Source organism: Myiozetetes cayanensis, unplaced genomic scaffold (genome assembly GCF_022539395.1).
Source record: "Myiozetetes cayanensis isolate MyiCay16 unplaced genomic scaffold, myiCay2020 scf9, whole genome shotgun sequence".
Lineage (NCBI taxonomy): Eukaryota > Metazoa > Chordata > Aves > Passeriformes > Tyrannidae > Myiozetetes > Myiozetetes cayanensis.
In genome coordinates, this window is record NW_026088185.1 from 29471390 (window position 1) to 29484248 (window position 12859).

Genomic DNA, 12859 nt, shown 5'->3' on the forward strand with positions numbered 1-12859 from the left:
GTATTTTTATATTTTCTTTATTAGTTGTATTCAGTGATCTTATGAAAATGATTCAACTCACTGAAATGATGTCTGTGTTTGTGACACACCACCATACAGGTAATTACTAGGTTGTTTAGACACTGCAGAGTAACTTTATGATACAATCTAAACTTATATTGGAATCAATGGGAAGAATAAAGCTGATTTAAAAGTTGTATTTAAGCTTAAGCACAATGGCAGGCACAGACCCAGGAGCCCATTATCAGAGATGGCCATATATACCTTCCATTTGCTTCAAGGTGGCTCTGAGCATTCATCACTTCTGCAGAGCTAGAAATACAGCAGCATCCATGTACCCACTTATATATGAGCCACGCTAATTCCATGTGCAAAACCCAAGCCACTAATGACATTTCTACCATGAAAAGGAAAATAAGCAGAAGTTCATAGCCTGATCACAGCTTGATCGTAGCAAGAAAATTTTCTATTAGATGGGTTACGTGATGCTATTCACTGTGACAGACATAATAACACAAAGCTAATGTTAAATGTTTCTACTAAAGTTAAGTGTATGTAATAAAAGCCAGTACTGGATCTAATGGTTTTGGCAGTCAGACTAAAGATGTGTGGGAAAAAGTGGAGATCAGAGTCACCAATAAAGCAATACAAACAATGTGATATATCTGATATTCAACAGGTGCAACAAGTACTGATACTACATTCACAAAACCCAAATTCTGTAAAGGCTACACATATAGAAAAGTAAATGTTTTGTGAAAAGAACATATATTGTTTGATGATAAAAGATTACTTTTCTTAGCTGAGTGTGAAATACAAGCGATTTAGGTACAACAGTTGAACAAAGTAATTTCTTTCCTCTTATTGCTTGAATAGTAAATTGACTGCTGTACGTTCAGTTATTCAACGTAAGAGTTGACAGTTGATACATTTCTTTATTCAATTCCTTTTGCTTTCAATTCAGATCGAACCCGCTGCAGATACTCAGGATCAGGGTAACCAAAACTAGGAGAAGAAAAGAATTGTTTGAGCAACTTCTGCAATGAAGCACTTGAAAATTCTACAGAATCTTCCCATCAAAAGATTTTCATGAATCTCTTTAAAAGTTTTATGCACTTCTTTCCCATAGAGAAAACAGACCCCATATTGCTGGTCAGAGAAGTGGTAATAATAATAATGGCCAGTCTTCGCGAGCGAAGATCCGGGGAAGGTCTTTCCACCTTCCAGCCTGCGCATTGGATTTTTTTAGGTGAGACACAGTGTGCACGGAACTGAGCCCACCCTTTAATCCTAAGGTTCATCTGCCGGGGCCAAGCGAGCTTGGACGGTGGCAGTGAGGTCCTTAGGACGTAGGTGGGTTGCCTTTAAGGGCTAACGAGCCCCACCTGCCCGGGAGTGGCCCTGACCGGGAATCGAACCCGGGTCTCGGCGGTGATAGCGCGGCGCCTTTACCACTAGACCACCAGGGGCTCCTAGAGAAGTGGTACTGACAGGCTAAAGCTACAGACTTAAGGAACGGCTGTATTTTGTTGCCCAAACTGATTTTCAAAGCTGCCTGCTGTGTCTCTTCAAAATGATAGTGTGTTTGGGTGTACATCTTTCTAAAATGAAAAATCAGATCTGAAGCATATCCAAGTCAGCATTCAAATCAGAAACGTAATGGCACCTCTGGATTTTTAAGTAGTGCATCACCAGAAGTGTGTAGGAAGAAAGTGATAACCAGGGAGAGAATTTGTGCAGAGTGAGGGATAAAGTGAAACTGATACTTTTTGCTCTTTTATGATCCTAGCCCAGTTGGGAGGATCTAGACACAAATCGTTAGAGCTTTCAGGACAACACCTGCTCCTCAGAGGCTGCAACAAGCCCTGGAAGGACATGAAGGGCTGATCCAAGCCTCCCTCATGTCTCTGCTGCGGGCAGCTCCCACTCAGTACCAGTGATTGCTCCATCCACATGTCCTTGCCTTTATCTAGAAGTTCAGCCAGTCCTCAAGAAATGCTGAATAGAGTTGTCATCTACTCAGAAAATCCTGTGACAGCTTGAAAGACCAAAATGGGGTAACCCTTTCTGTGGATGGGGCCAGCACAGTGTCCTGTGTTCTGAGCAGAGACCCACTAAATGCTGCACATGGTTCCTACCACCTAAAAGGACATGACCATATCTATACTATCATCTATTCCTTCTTGCTGCTAGTTCCTTTAAGTAGAATTTCAAATCATAGTTTACAAAGTCTGAGTGCCATCTTTACTGGGTTCATAATGGACCAGCACCTCCTGGTGCCAAATAGCAGGTAACAGGAGAGGCTGAGATCTGGAGTCCAACCTTAGGTGCTATCAAGAGCTTGATGTCCAGTCCTGTACTAGAAGTAGTTTCTAATCAGAGCAGTTATTAACTAAGTGCCTTACAGAACTCACTGGTGATTGAGTGGTCTGAGGGGCAACAGAAGACTAAGTTCATCCTTGTTCCATCTGTCCAAATAGGTGAAGGTGGTTCATGTCTGGATCCACAGAGCATTCCACAATCACTTTGTTAGTGGCAAAATTTGAAAGCTCTAATATGGAAAATATTCAGGGCAGCCTTCCTGACTCATCTGAGTAGCAATAATATTACATACAAAGAAGACTACTTACTTGGTAGGCCCTCCAGTTATGGAAGTTTTGTGGTGAATATCATTCCATGTGATAACATTTTGTGCACCAGTAGTACGTGACTGGCCCACTGTGAAAATCAGTTTATGGTCAAAGGCCCTTTTGAGGAGCATCAGAATTTCTCGCCCTTCCACATTGTCAGGTAAATATGCAGTGCGCTGAACTGAGTGATAAGGTTTCCCTGGGTTTGGATGGTTGATCTGTTTTGTAGAAAAACAAAACAAAAAGACATTGTATATTATAAATGCTTTGAAAGCATGAAAATTATACATCCCAGCTTTCAGAATACTTTTTATCTTGCCTTTGATTCAGGAGGATATAGCATGACTGATAACTGATCTTGGGGAGGTTTTTTTCATCAGATACTTTCTTTCCTCTAAGTTTCATTCACATTTTCTTGTCATCACTCATGCATCCATTGTCATTTTTGGATTTGTTTTTTCTCTTTCTCCTCTCCCCAGTGCATGTCACTGTACCCCTGACTTTATCATTTACTCCATCCTCAGTCCAAGTCAGGAATTCAGGCACATAACAAATGCTGATTTCTCACCTGGAAAGCTTACAAGCCAGCCTGCTATTCATTTTTGTCCATTGTTATTTACAGAGAAGAGAATGCCCCAGAGAATCATTATACTCACAAAACCTTGTTTACATGGTATCACTCCATAGATATCACCAGTTCAGTTATTCTCAGTGTACAAATTAAAGGCAGGTAGCTCTGTCCTGGCTCATATAAAATGGAGGGCTACCATCTGACCATTTAATTCCTTCTATATTACGTAATTGCACCTAAACCCACTGAATTAACTACTTGCAGATTTATACAGACCAAAGAAAGGTCTTTCCTGGACTTGAATTAAAACAATGGGAAAACAGTTAATTTTATATTCAGTATTGGTTTTGCTGTGGGAAAAATATCTTTTAGGAATCTTTAAATATACTTACAGTTTGAATACCACCTTTCATATTATAGTTAATTTCGATAGTGCCACAATTCTCATAACCAGGGAGAGGGAACCTCCTTTGTCTAGTTGTCATTGTTCCCTCTGGTTGGTTTCCGGTCACGACTCCGTAGACAGTATTACAAACAGGACAAACTTGCTTAATAGCCATGGCTTGGTCAATGCAACTTTTGCAAAATGCATGTTTGCACTTTTTCAATGTTTCTTTATTCTTAATTTTGTCCATGCAAATTGGACAATCATCATCTTTTTCTTCTGTCTTTGCCTTAGCCTGTCCTTCAAAAGTAAGATTATTCTTTTGCCTGACACTGGGTTTCTTCTTAAGTGCTCCTGTAGCTTCTTGAGAGCTGAGATCAGAGGACAGTGGTGCCTTATTTTTAGTTTGTGCTGAGTCTTCAATATTAAAAATGTTCATAATGCGCTTTTCAGCAGCATAAAGATGGTCTGGTAAACCGATTAAGATTAACTTGTCTTTCTTCTTTGTAAGTTCTACATGAAGATCTTCTAATTGTTTTTCTTTGAGTAGCACATTTAAAGTTTTCTTCTGATCTTCTGAAAGGTTCATGCTGATGACTTTTTCTCTTAACATTGCAGAGGCACTTTGAAATGCATTGATGAAACTTTCAGTAGCATGTGATGACAGATCAGAAGTTTGGATCTTAGGCCTAAATATTATAAGCATCTTCTGGTCGTACGACTTGCCTATTATTTCTATTCTTGTATCAAATTTCTCTTCAATGTTTTCAAATTCTTTCTTTAATATGGTTTCCAACAATTTAAACACAGAAGCATCAACTGGAATTCCATTCCTGTATTTGTATGGTACAGATGATGCTTCCATATTCTTTTCAGCTTGACTGTTCTCACTTTCCTTTGCTAGAAATTTTTTGGCAGCTAAAATCTCACTCTCTGGACCACGAAGTAGGAACTGATTCCCTTCCACTTTAGCAAGAAGATTACTAAATCTTTCATTCAATTTCATTATTGTCTCCTCTAATGGGTAACTGTTTGTTATGGGAATTTTTTCCTGTTTGAGATCTTCTACACTTCTCTGAAAAGTACTGATGAAAAAATTACTAGCTGCTTTCAGCAATGCAGGACTTTCATCAGAAGTTAAGGTTATTGCTGTGGTTCCATCGTGGTTGTCTTTACTTCTTATATGCACTCCAAAACGTTCGTGTAGTTCTTCGATTTCTTTTTTGTGGGTGTGACTAAAATACTCATAGAGAGCTGTCATAACTGTAAGATCATCCATTTTTTCAGTATTCAGATCATTTTCATCTTTCAAACCATTCTGACTTTCAGAATGAGAAAAATCATGGTTTGTGTCATTGTCTGCAAGGATATCCTCAAAGTAGTGATAAGCTTTTTCAATATCTGTAAAATCTCCTGTCAATTTCTCAAAGCCATCAATGGCAGGGTTTCTTTCTCTTTTTAAGTTTGGACACATGATGGTTATTTTCTTCATTTGCTCTTTAGAGAACATACTGGTATTCAAAGTAGCAGATACTGTAAGAAATATCTAAAGAAAAGACAAGAATATATCAACATTAGTTTTTTCTAAGGTTCTATGCTTGCTGCTTCTATACTTTGAGCAAGAAGCCCTGTTCATCTCAGTAAGGGCAAATTACAATAAGCACACTTACCCACAGTGTTTCTTTTATGTCATGGATAAGGACATTACACACAGGCAAGTAACACAATCTGCTTCTAAGTCAGCAGCAAAAATGAAATTTGTTAATGTCATTGGCATTGCAGGAGCAGAAACAGTAACTTTGCTACTTAATTTGAGACTGTGACCAGCACTCTCTGCTCCCAACCTCTGGCAATTTTACAAGGCACACAGCCATCCTCTGTGACTGAGCTCATTGTGTATTAGTCCCTTTCCCCCTCATTATCAAGCCCTAAAAGTCCTGCACACCAAGTAGACAAAGCAAACAGATTTCTTCTTCCCCTCCCTATCATTCTGAAGGTTTCTGGGCACCAGGCCGAGCAGTCCCCTCCTTAATGGCCTTGAAGGTCCCAGGCACCCTGCCAACCAGGTGGTGTTGACCCCATCACAGAACAGGGAGGTTTAGCAGCACTGTCTACAAAATCAACCAGTTACAAGTCCTAAGTGGGAACTCGGACTGAGCTGCTGCTGGATGAGACTCACGATCCACCAGCGGCCAGGCACACCTCCACTGTCTTCTGGTTCCTTTCAGCACTGAGTGGATGACCCGTAAGCTCTTGTGTGCTTCTCGAGTCTAGACTGTGTTGTTCTATCAATACAGCAAGCCAAGTTTAAAGATTTTACATGATTTGCAGAGGGTCCAGGTCACTAGAAACAATAAGCTCAGCTGTGCTATCAAAGGCAGTGCTACACCACTCATGTAATTGTCCTACATTGATTCTGCTTGTGGAAATTCTGTGCTATTCCAATCATTAATTTTACGCTATGCTAATCATAAAATCCTGTTAAAAAAACCTCAGAACTTTCATTGTAACTACAATGAAACTTAGTGCCATCATTATTCTGCCAAGGATCCCCAAAAGAATCTGTCTGTCCCCTTAGTGTCAGGTGACGCAGACACAATGTCTTTTAACAGCACATATATGTTATATTTCATTATTCTTTATTTATTAGACTTCCTAGATTTCACTTCTTAACTTTCTTTTAAAATTTCCCCAAAGTCATGCTTTAGTAACTCAGAGTTAGGGCAAAAAAGTGGATTCTGAAAAGTAGTAACATGCTCACATGTCTACTTTGCACAGACAGAAGGACAGGGAAATTTGCACTATACTGGTACAGATGCCAGGTAAGTACTATGGTAGCACGTGCTATACCTCAAAAGATACATCTGTGCTACCATGCAAAACAGGGTTAACCCTCTGAGACAGATGTCAGTGTCTCGGTACAGCCACATCCACATCATGTAGCCTGGCCCTATCCCATGTCCCTGACACACAGCTGATCTTTTCTTTTATATATAACTTCTAGTTCAAAGTGTCTGAAACCATGTTTGCTGTGCTCCATCACATCAGAGCAGATTTTCTCAATGCTGAGGTAAGGGATGGAAGTAAGTAGGGCTGCTTGAAGGTGCAAACCATGCTGAAATAGAGATCTGTGTATCTGGAAGGGGTCCAAATCTCATACAATTCTTCCACCTTTTGGGAGCAGCCGTAGGTGCATACTATTGCCCAATACCTAGCAGGGCGATGCTTTGGGGAGTAGTGGTTGACGCGCTGGAAAACATGCTGCCTGTAAACACGTGTGGATTGACCTCTGTTCCAGCAATCAGAAGTCATTCCTGGCCCCCATTTTATTTACTGAGATTATGTTTGCTCGACATTTGCTCAGCATGAAATACTGAGGTACAGCATAAAGGACTACATGGAACTACAAGCAGGGCAGGTTGTGACAGTGCTCGTCCCGATGTACCTTTTTGGTAAGGACTTCACTTGCCGTATCCCCACAGCCATTGGCTGACCACTGCTCCTGCTGGGGCAGGACAGGGCTGGCAGGGATGCTGTGGCTGGCGGAGGCCTGTGCTGTAGCCTGGCTGTTGCTCTGGTCTCCTTCTGGCTGGATGACTATCTTCAGGTGTTTTGCACCCATTTCCAAAACGTGATTCGTTCGGGATTCCACGTTCTTCTTATCTGCAATAATTTGGGGGACAGGCAGATAAGGCTGATAAAGTTACCTGAAAACGTGTTGGCTACCAGTGTTGCCCATAAAATCAGATTCGTTACCTGGTGTGCAAGCAAGACAGTAATTACACACTCCAGAGAGACACTGCTTATTTATTTCACAGTTGTGCAAGCTTAGGTGCTCAGTGGTATTCCACAAACCAAGCATGCCTAGCTGACTTTTTGCACCACTATTTATATACAGAAACTCAGTAACTTTCCAAGCACAGCCCCTCTGTTACGACTGGTTAGTTATTTCCACACAAGTCACATAACCCCACTAACTTTGATGTATGCTCAGGGGAAGGGTCTTCATCTCGGCAGGGTTCTTTTTGACCTGTAGATGTGATTTTTAGCATTATAATGAATACAGTTCGGTGTAGGGTACATGGACCTTGAGTACTTTGCCATGTTAGCAAAAACATAGACACACATCAACAGCTTGATTTACTACATCCTTAAAGATTGTTAGTTCCCGGATGCCCCTAAGGCATGCTGGTTGCTGCCTGTTCCACTGATTAGTTCTCCTTTCTTGCAGATTAGGCTTGAAAGTAGACAAAGATCTTACATCAAATAACATCCAGACTTACGATAGCCTTACTTCTTCTTGACACAATCCACATTTTGCACCACCAGCGGCCCCAGAGCCCCCCTGCCCTGCCCTCCCCTGTCCATGCCCCATCCCTGCCCTGCTCAGAGGCTCAAGGATGGTGCCTCGGTGGCCTTTTCCAGCCCATGACACGGCTCAGCCGCTCCCCCCACCCCCGTCCCGTCGAGCTGCGCCCTCCGCCCTGTACCTCGCTCCTCACGGAAGTCCACCCAGTAGGTGCCAGGCTGGGGGCCCGCCCGCACGTTGCACTCGCCGCCCCCCGACCGCCTTCCCGACTGGAAGTAAGTCCGGAGCTTGAGGATCACCTTGTCGCCGGGGTCGGGCGCGGGGCTGAGCCGCACGAGCAGCGGCGCCCCCGCCATGATCGCCCCCGCCGCCGCTTTCGCTTTCGTTTCCCGATCGCTGCCCTCTGTTCCCCGCCCCGGGCCCTGCCCCAGCTCCGGGCGCCGAGGGGCTCACGGCAGTGCCGCACCAAGCCGCTCCATGGGGGCCTTCCAGGTACCGGCGCGGGGCGGGGGGTGCGGCGGGACCTGCCGGCGGGGCTTGGGGAAATAACAGTCCCGTCCTCTGGATGGTGCTCGGGAATAAGTGACTTTTGGCGGCCTCTTGACCCCGCGGGTCAGACGGGGCCAGAGGATGCGGTGGGCAACTTCGCCTACAGAGCTCCGGCAGCTCCGCGTAGCGTTGTGAATGTCAGAAAACTTCGTACAGATGTTTGACACGCCGGTGCCGCCGGCTTGGTTTGCAATGGAACACCTCCCGTAGGAAGGCAGCCCATCTACATTGTTACTTGTAACCTTTTCTTTCGTTTCCTTTCTCTCTCTACCTTTTTTTTTTTTTTTTTTTTTTTTTTTTCCTCCAATAGGGTTACTTTGCAAGGACCTCGGAAGAGGAGATCGGTTTAGGTAAGCCTCCCATTTAGCCATCTGCGAAGCGTGTGCCTGTATGTAAGTTGAAAATTGCCAGCCACGGCCATCAAACTGGAAAACTTCGAGGTGGAATAGCCAAAAGCAACCTGAAATTCATAGCTAATGTGAATTAATATTAATTAGACAAGATAATGAATCAACATTACTATTGATTACTTCAGCGGGATTTGCTTTCGTTTCTCCTTAAAAAAGCAAGAGCTCAGAAGTGTTTGGATGAATCGGTGTCTGTGCTTTAAAACTGCAGAACGTTAGACTCTTTTGTACAAACAGGCAGCATACCCTGCAGGGAAGTTTGATTAAACTTACAGAAATTGATTTAAACTAATTAACATAATGGCCGCATATAGCACTGCTGATATCTGCCAGGAGAGGGCTGTATAGCCATAGCGATATTGTAAAAACCGCCCCAAGTGATCTTTGTTCCCTAAAAAAAAGTAGTTTCAAAAGCCTTTCTGAACACAGTTCCATAGAAAGAAACAACTTGCTCTAGGCCTTTAACTGTAGACCAAACAAGACTCACAGAATTAAAGCTCTCACAGGGTCTCTGTGGCGCAGTTAAATGAACCTATCGGCAATTATTCCTCTACTGGTGTGGCTGAGTCACTGCAAATGCCTGGGGTGCTTATCCTCGGCCCTTCCTGGAAATCAGCAACAAAACGCTAAGAATGCCCTGGAGAGGGCGGAGCCAATCTTCAGCCTGCTCAGCAAAACAATCTTGGAGGGGAAGAAGTGATTTTTTTCTTCTTTTGCAAGCATTTTGAAGCCCTGATGATGGCGTGGCTTCATTTTGCTTTCTCAGCTGAAGTTTTAGTGTCAAATGCAGCCCAGCATCACAGTGACACTGCAGCCAGGTAACAAAGCCCTGTCTGCTTCTTTATCCTCCTTCTCACCATTTATTCTCAGCCCATTCAGTTGTGCTGCTGCATCAGTCTTTTGAGGCTGGGGCTCTAAATAAAATTAAGTTTTCTAGCGTGCTTAATATTTTTTAGGTTCAGATTATGTCACTGATTCATGGAATGCTATGTCCCCAACAATGGCTGTGTCAGCCTAATGGTGGGGAGAATAAACAGTAGGAAGGAGAGAGAATACAAGTGCCAGGAGGAGACACATCTTAACCAAACTTCCTTCTCACGTAAAAAAAAAAAAAAGCAAACTCAAACCCTCAAGTCACCACAGGCTCAGTGATGCTGTTCTTGTCATCTTTTAGTGACTCTCTGATCGGTCGGGCTCTCTACACCTCTGAAAAGGGGAGGGAGATCACACTGTGTAAAAAATATTGCTTAGTAATGACAGTAGGATAAAACTGAGAGCTATAAACTACACTTCTTTATAAAAAGCAATGTTTTGACAGTAGTATCTTCTATTTCACTTTATATTCTGTATCCTAGGGTCAAGCATGGTAATGGATGAGGTCAGCTTGATGATGCCCATCAATAAAGATGCCTATGAAGCTTTTAAGAGAAGAGACAATTGTCTAAGTAATCTCATTTCCCAAAAGTTTGCTTGTATGTTGACCTTCAAAAGCACTCTTGAAGTATACAGGAAAGAACTGAAGGGAATTGACATTTGTGTTTGTAAGGGTGATCTCACAAGACACAAGGTCGATGCTTTGGTGAATGCAGCCAATGAATGCCTACAGCATAAAGGAAGTCTTGCTCTCGCCCTTGTGGCAGCTGGAGGGTCAGAAATACAAGAGGAAAGCGACATTTATGTTCAGAAGCATGGCAGACTCCGAGTTGGTGACATAGCAGTAACAGGTGGAGGGAAGCTTCCTTGTAAGGTGATAATTCATGCAGTTGGCCCAAGGTGGGATGCTTCTGAAAAGGAAAAATGTTGTTGCCTACTTGAGAAGGCTATTATGAATGTTCTGTACTGTGTTAGTGCTCCACGAAGTACCATAGAGTCTGTGGCTATCCCAGCAGTGAGCTCAGGTGTCCTTGGCTTCCCACTCGAGTTGTGTGTTCAGGTGATTGTAATGGCTGTAAGGCAGTTTGTTGAGGTACGTCCACCAAGCTTTCTCAGGGAAATCCGCCTGGTGAACATTGATGAGGCTACAGTTGCAGAAATGAAGAAGGCCTGTGAAAAGTTTCTGGATGATACCAGTTCACTTCAGGGAACTGTGTTGTCTTCACCAAGCCAGTCTTTAACTTCCATCAAATATGAAGACATTCACTTGCGCATCACAAGAGGATACCTTGATGAGCAGAAGGTAAGTCCGTCCTGAAATTTATTGAACATGGTATTGCCTCCAAGTCTTTACTGGATTTGGAGTCCAAGAGTTCAGAACACATTTTGTATCGGTCCACTAAATAGTTTTTTTCTCAACCTGCTGAGAATGTTTGATGTGGTAAATAAATTATAGTGGCAAGGAACTATGGTTTGTTTGGTTTTTTCTAAACAGGTATTAAACTTCAGAAAGTTTTTATTTCTTTTTTGTATACATGCTGTTATGATATAATATGAAGCAGCTAGAGATTGGTAATAATATATCTCTTTGTTAGATTTATTTCCTTTTTATAACATCATGGAAATTCACATTTTATCACGCATTCCCTAGAATTCTACTCTTATTTTCTGCTTTGCTTTTTTTTCCCTATAATTTATGTTCTCATAGATGTCATTACTGCAGATATCTAAAAAACCACTGAAACAGCTGAAAATAGCTTCTACAGATGATGTTCACCTTACCTTTAAATAGGGCATAGCCATAGTTCTCTCCTGCTTGATAACTGGCAGCAGGATTGGATTGGATGAGGCACATGTGGGTCACTTCGATAGTGGCAGTAAAACTGAGTTGAATATACTCTGATGACTGGAACAGCTCTTGTGCACACTGCTTGTTTCTGAAAATATCTGCATTTACTGCTACTTCAAGGTGGATACTTTAATGTGTTCCAGTGCTGCCCGTAGTAATAAGTAGTAGGAAAACTTTTCAAGCAGCTGATGTGCTGCAGTCAGGCTTTTTTACAGGAATTGTGGCTAGAAAGAATGCTCCCTATAACATCAAAGCTTGCAAGTAGTAAACTTGAAGTACACTGAGACTTGCACTCTTGCCTTGCAGACTAGAGCTGTTGTTAACTGCGTGTTTAAGAGTGGGAATCCTCCCAGCCCATTTTCAAGACTGCTGCAAAAAGCTGGTCCAGGTCTTCAGAAGGAACTGAGGAATCATTTTAGTTTTTCGACACATTATAAGGAACTCATAGTAACAGAAGGGTATGATCTGCCTTGTGAGTTTGTACTGCACGTGCTATTGAGAGAACACGAACACCTGGTGTTACAGTATGAGGTGATGATCAGTTATGTTGGATTTTAATGGATTTTCATGTTGGGTGATGTGAGGACTGAAATACTTGTTTTCCCTGCAGGAATTAAAGCATGCAGTGAAAAGATGCCTGAGTCAGGACCAGCAATGTTCCTCAGTTTCTTTTCCAGTAAAGTGGTCGTTAAAGCTGCCTGTTGATATAGTGGCAGAGACCATGATTGAAGAGGTTTTAAATTTTGCCAGGGCACACCCTGAGAAGAAGAGAGATGTGCAGTTTGTCGTTTGCCCAGATGACCATAATGCCTATCAGGTAAGATATTTGTTGTTAACTACCCATAAGGAAAACACAGAACTGTAAAAATATTCCCATAGATGACTAAAAATGAAGGTAGTCTGTATTCTGTACTACTTAACAGCATTGGTGAGCAGCAGGTCCCTTTATGAAACTATTTGTTTCATTATTAGGTATAATTAATCTTTGCAAATCTTTATTTTCTCTTCACTAAACTGGAAGTGTTCACCCTGTGGTCTGATAAAAGGGGAGAGAGCTTTGAAATTCTCATGACTGTCAATGAATTTATAAGATTCCACTCTTCACTCAGTAGGGAATAAACTTATTCCTTCTCAGGAAATTTCTTTAACGATTTTTTTTGGTATGAAGTTCCTAGGGCAATCAACAGATTATATGACTTAATAGAAGGGTTTCAAGCAGACAGTGTGCCATTTTCCCTCTTTTGGATATTTGTCTGAGGTCAGATAGCCATCTATTATAAGAGTAG

At 42.2% G+C, this 12859-nt stretch overlaps 2 protein-coding genes across 3 annotated transcripts in view; one reads left to right on the forward strand and one right to left on the reverse strand.

Annotated features, from left to right (window-relative positions):
• DTX3L (deltex E3 ubiquitin ligase 3L) lies at positions 1-8310 on the reverse strand. Of its 2 annotated transcripts, none has more exons than XM_050340546.1 (5): positions 8077-8310; positions 7032-7249; positions 3594-5132; positions 2631-2848; positions 1-1005 (listed from the first exon to the last, which is right to left on the reverse strand). In XM_050340546.1, the coding sequence occupies exons 1-5, from the start codon at positions 8249-8251 to the stop codon at positions 936-938; spliced, it is 2220 nt and encodes a 739-aa protein (XP_050196503.1). In that variant the 5' UTR covers positions 8252-8310; the 3' UTR covers positions 1-935. The 2 variants fall into 2 exon arrangements, with proteins under 2 accessions (XP_050196503.1, XP_050196504.1); XM_050340547.1 differs by lacking the exon at positions 8077-8310 and adding an exon at positions 5257-5320 and having other exon boundaries at positions 7032-7203.
• PARP9 (poly(ADP-ribose) polymerase family member 9) overlaps positions 8221-12859 on the forward strand; it is a 9940-nt gene continuing 5301 nt past the window's right edge. Inside the window, exons 1-5 of the mRNA XM_050340545.1 lie at positions 8221-8387; positions 8755-8794; positions 10207-11027; positions 11880-12104; positions 12184-12390. Coding sequence (XP_050196502.1) covers positions 8250-8387; positions 8755-8794; positions 10207-11027; positions 11880-12104; positions 12184-12390 — 1431 coding nt within the window. The 5' untranslated portion in view covers positions 8221-8249. The remainder of the gene's footprint in view (positions 8388-8754; positions 8795-10206; positions 11028-11879; positions 12105-12183; positions 12391-12859) is intronic.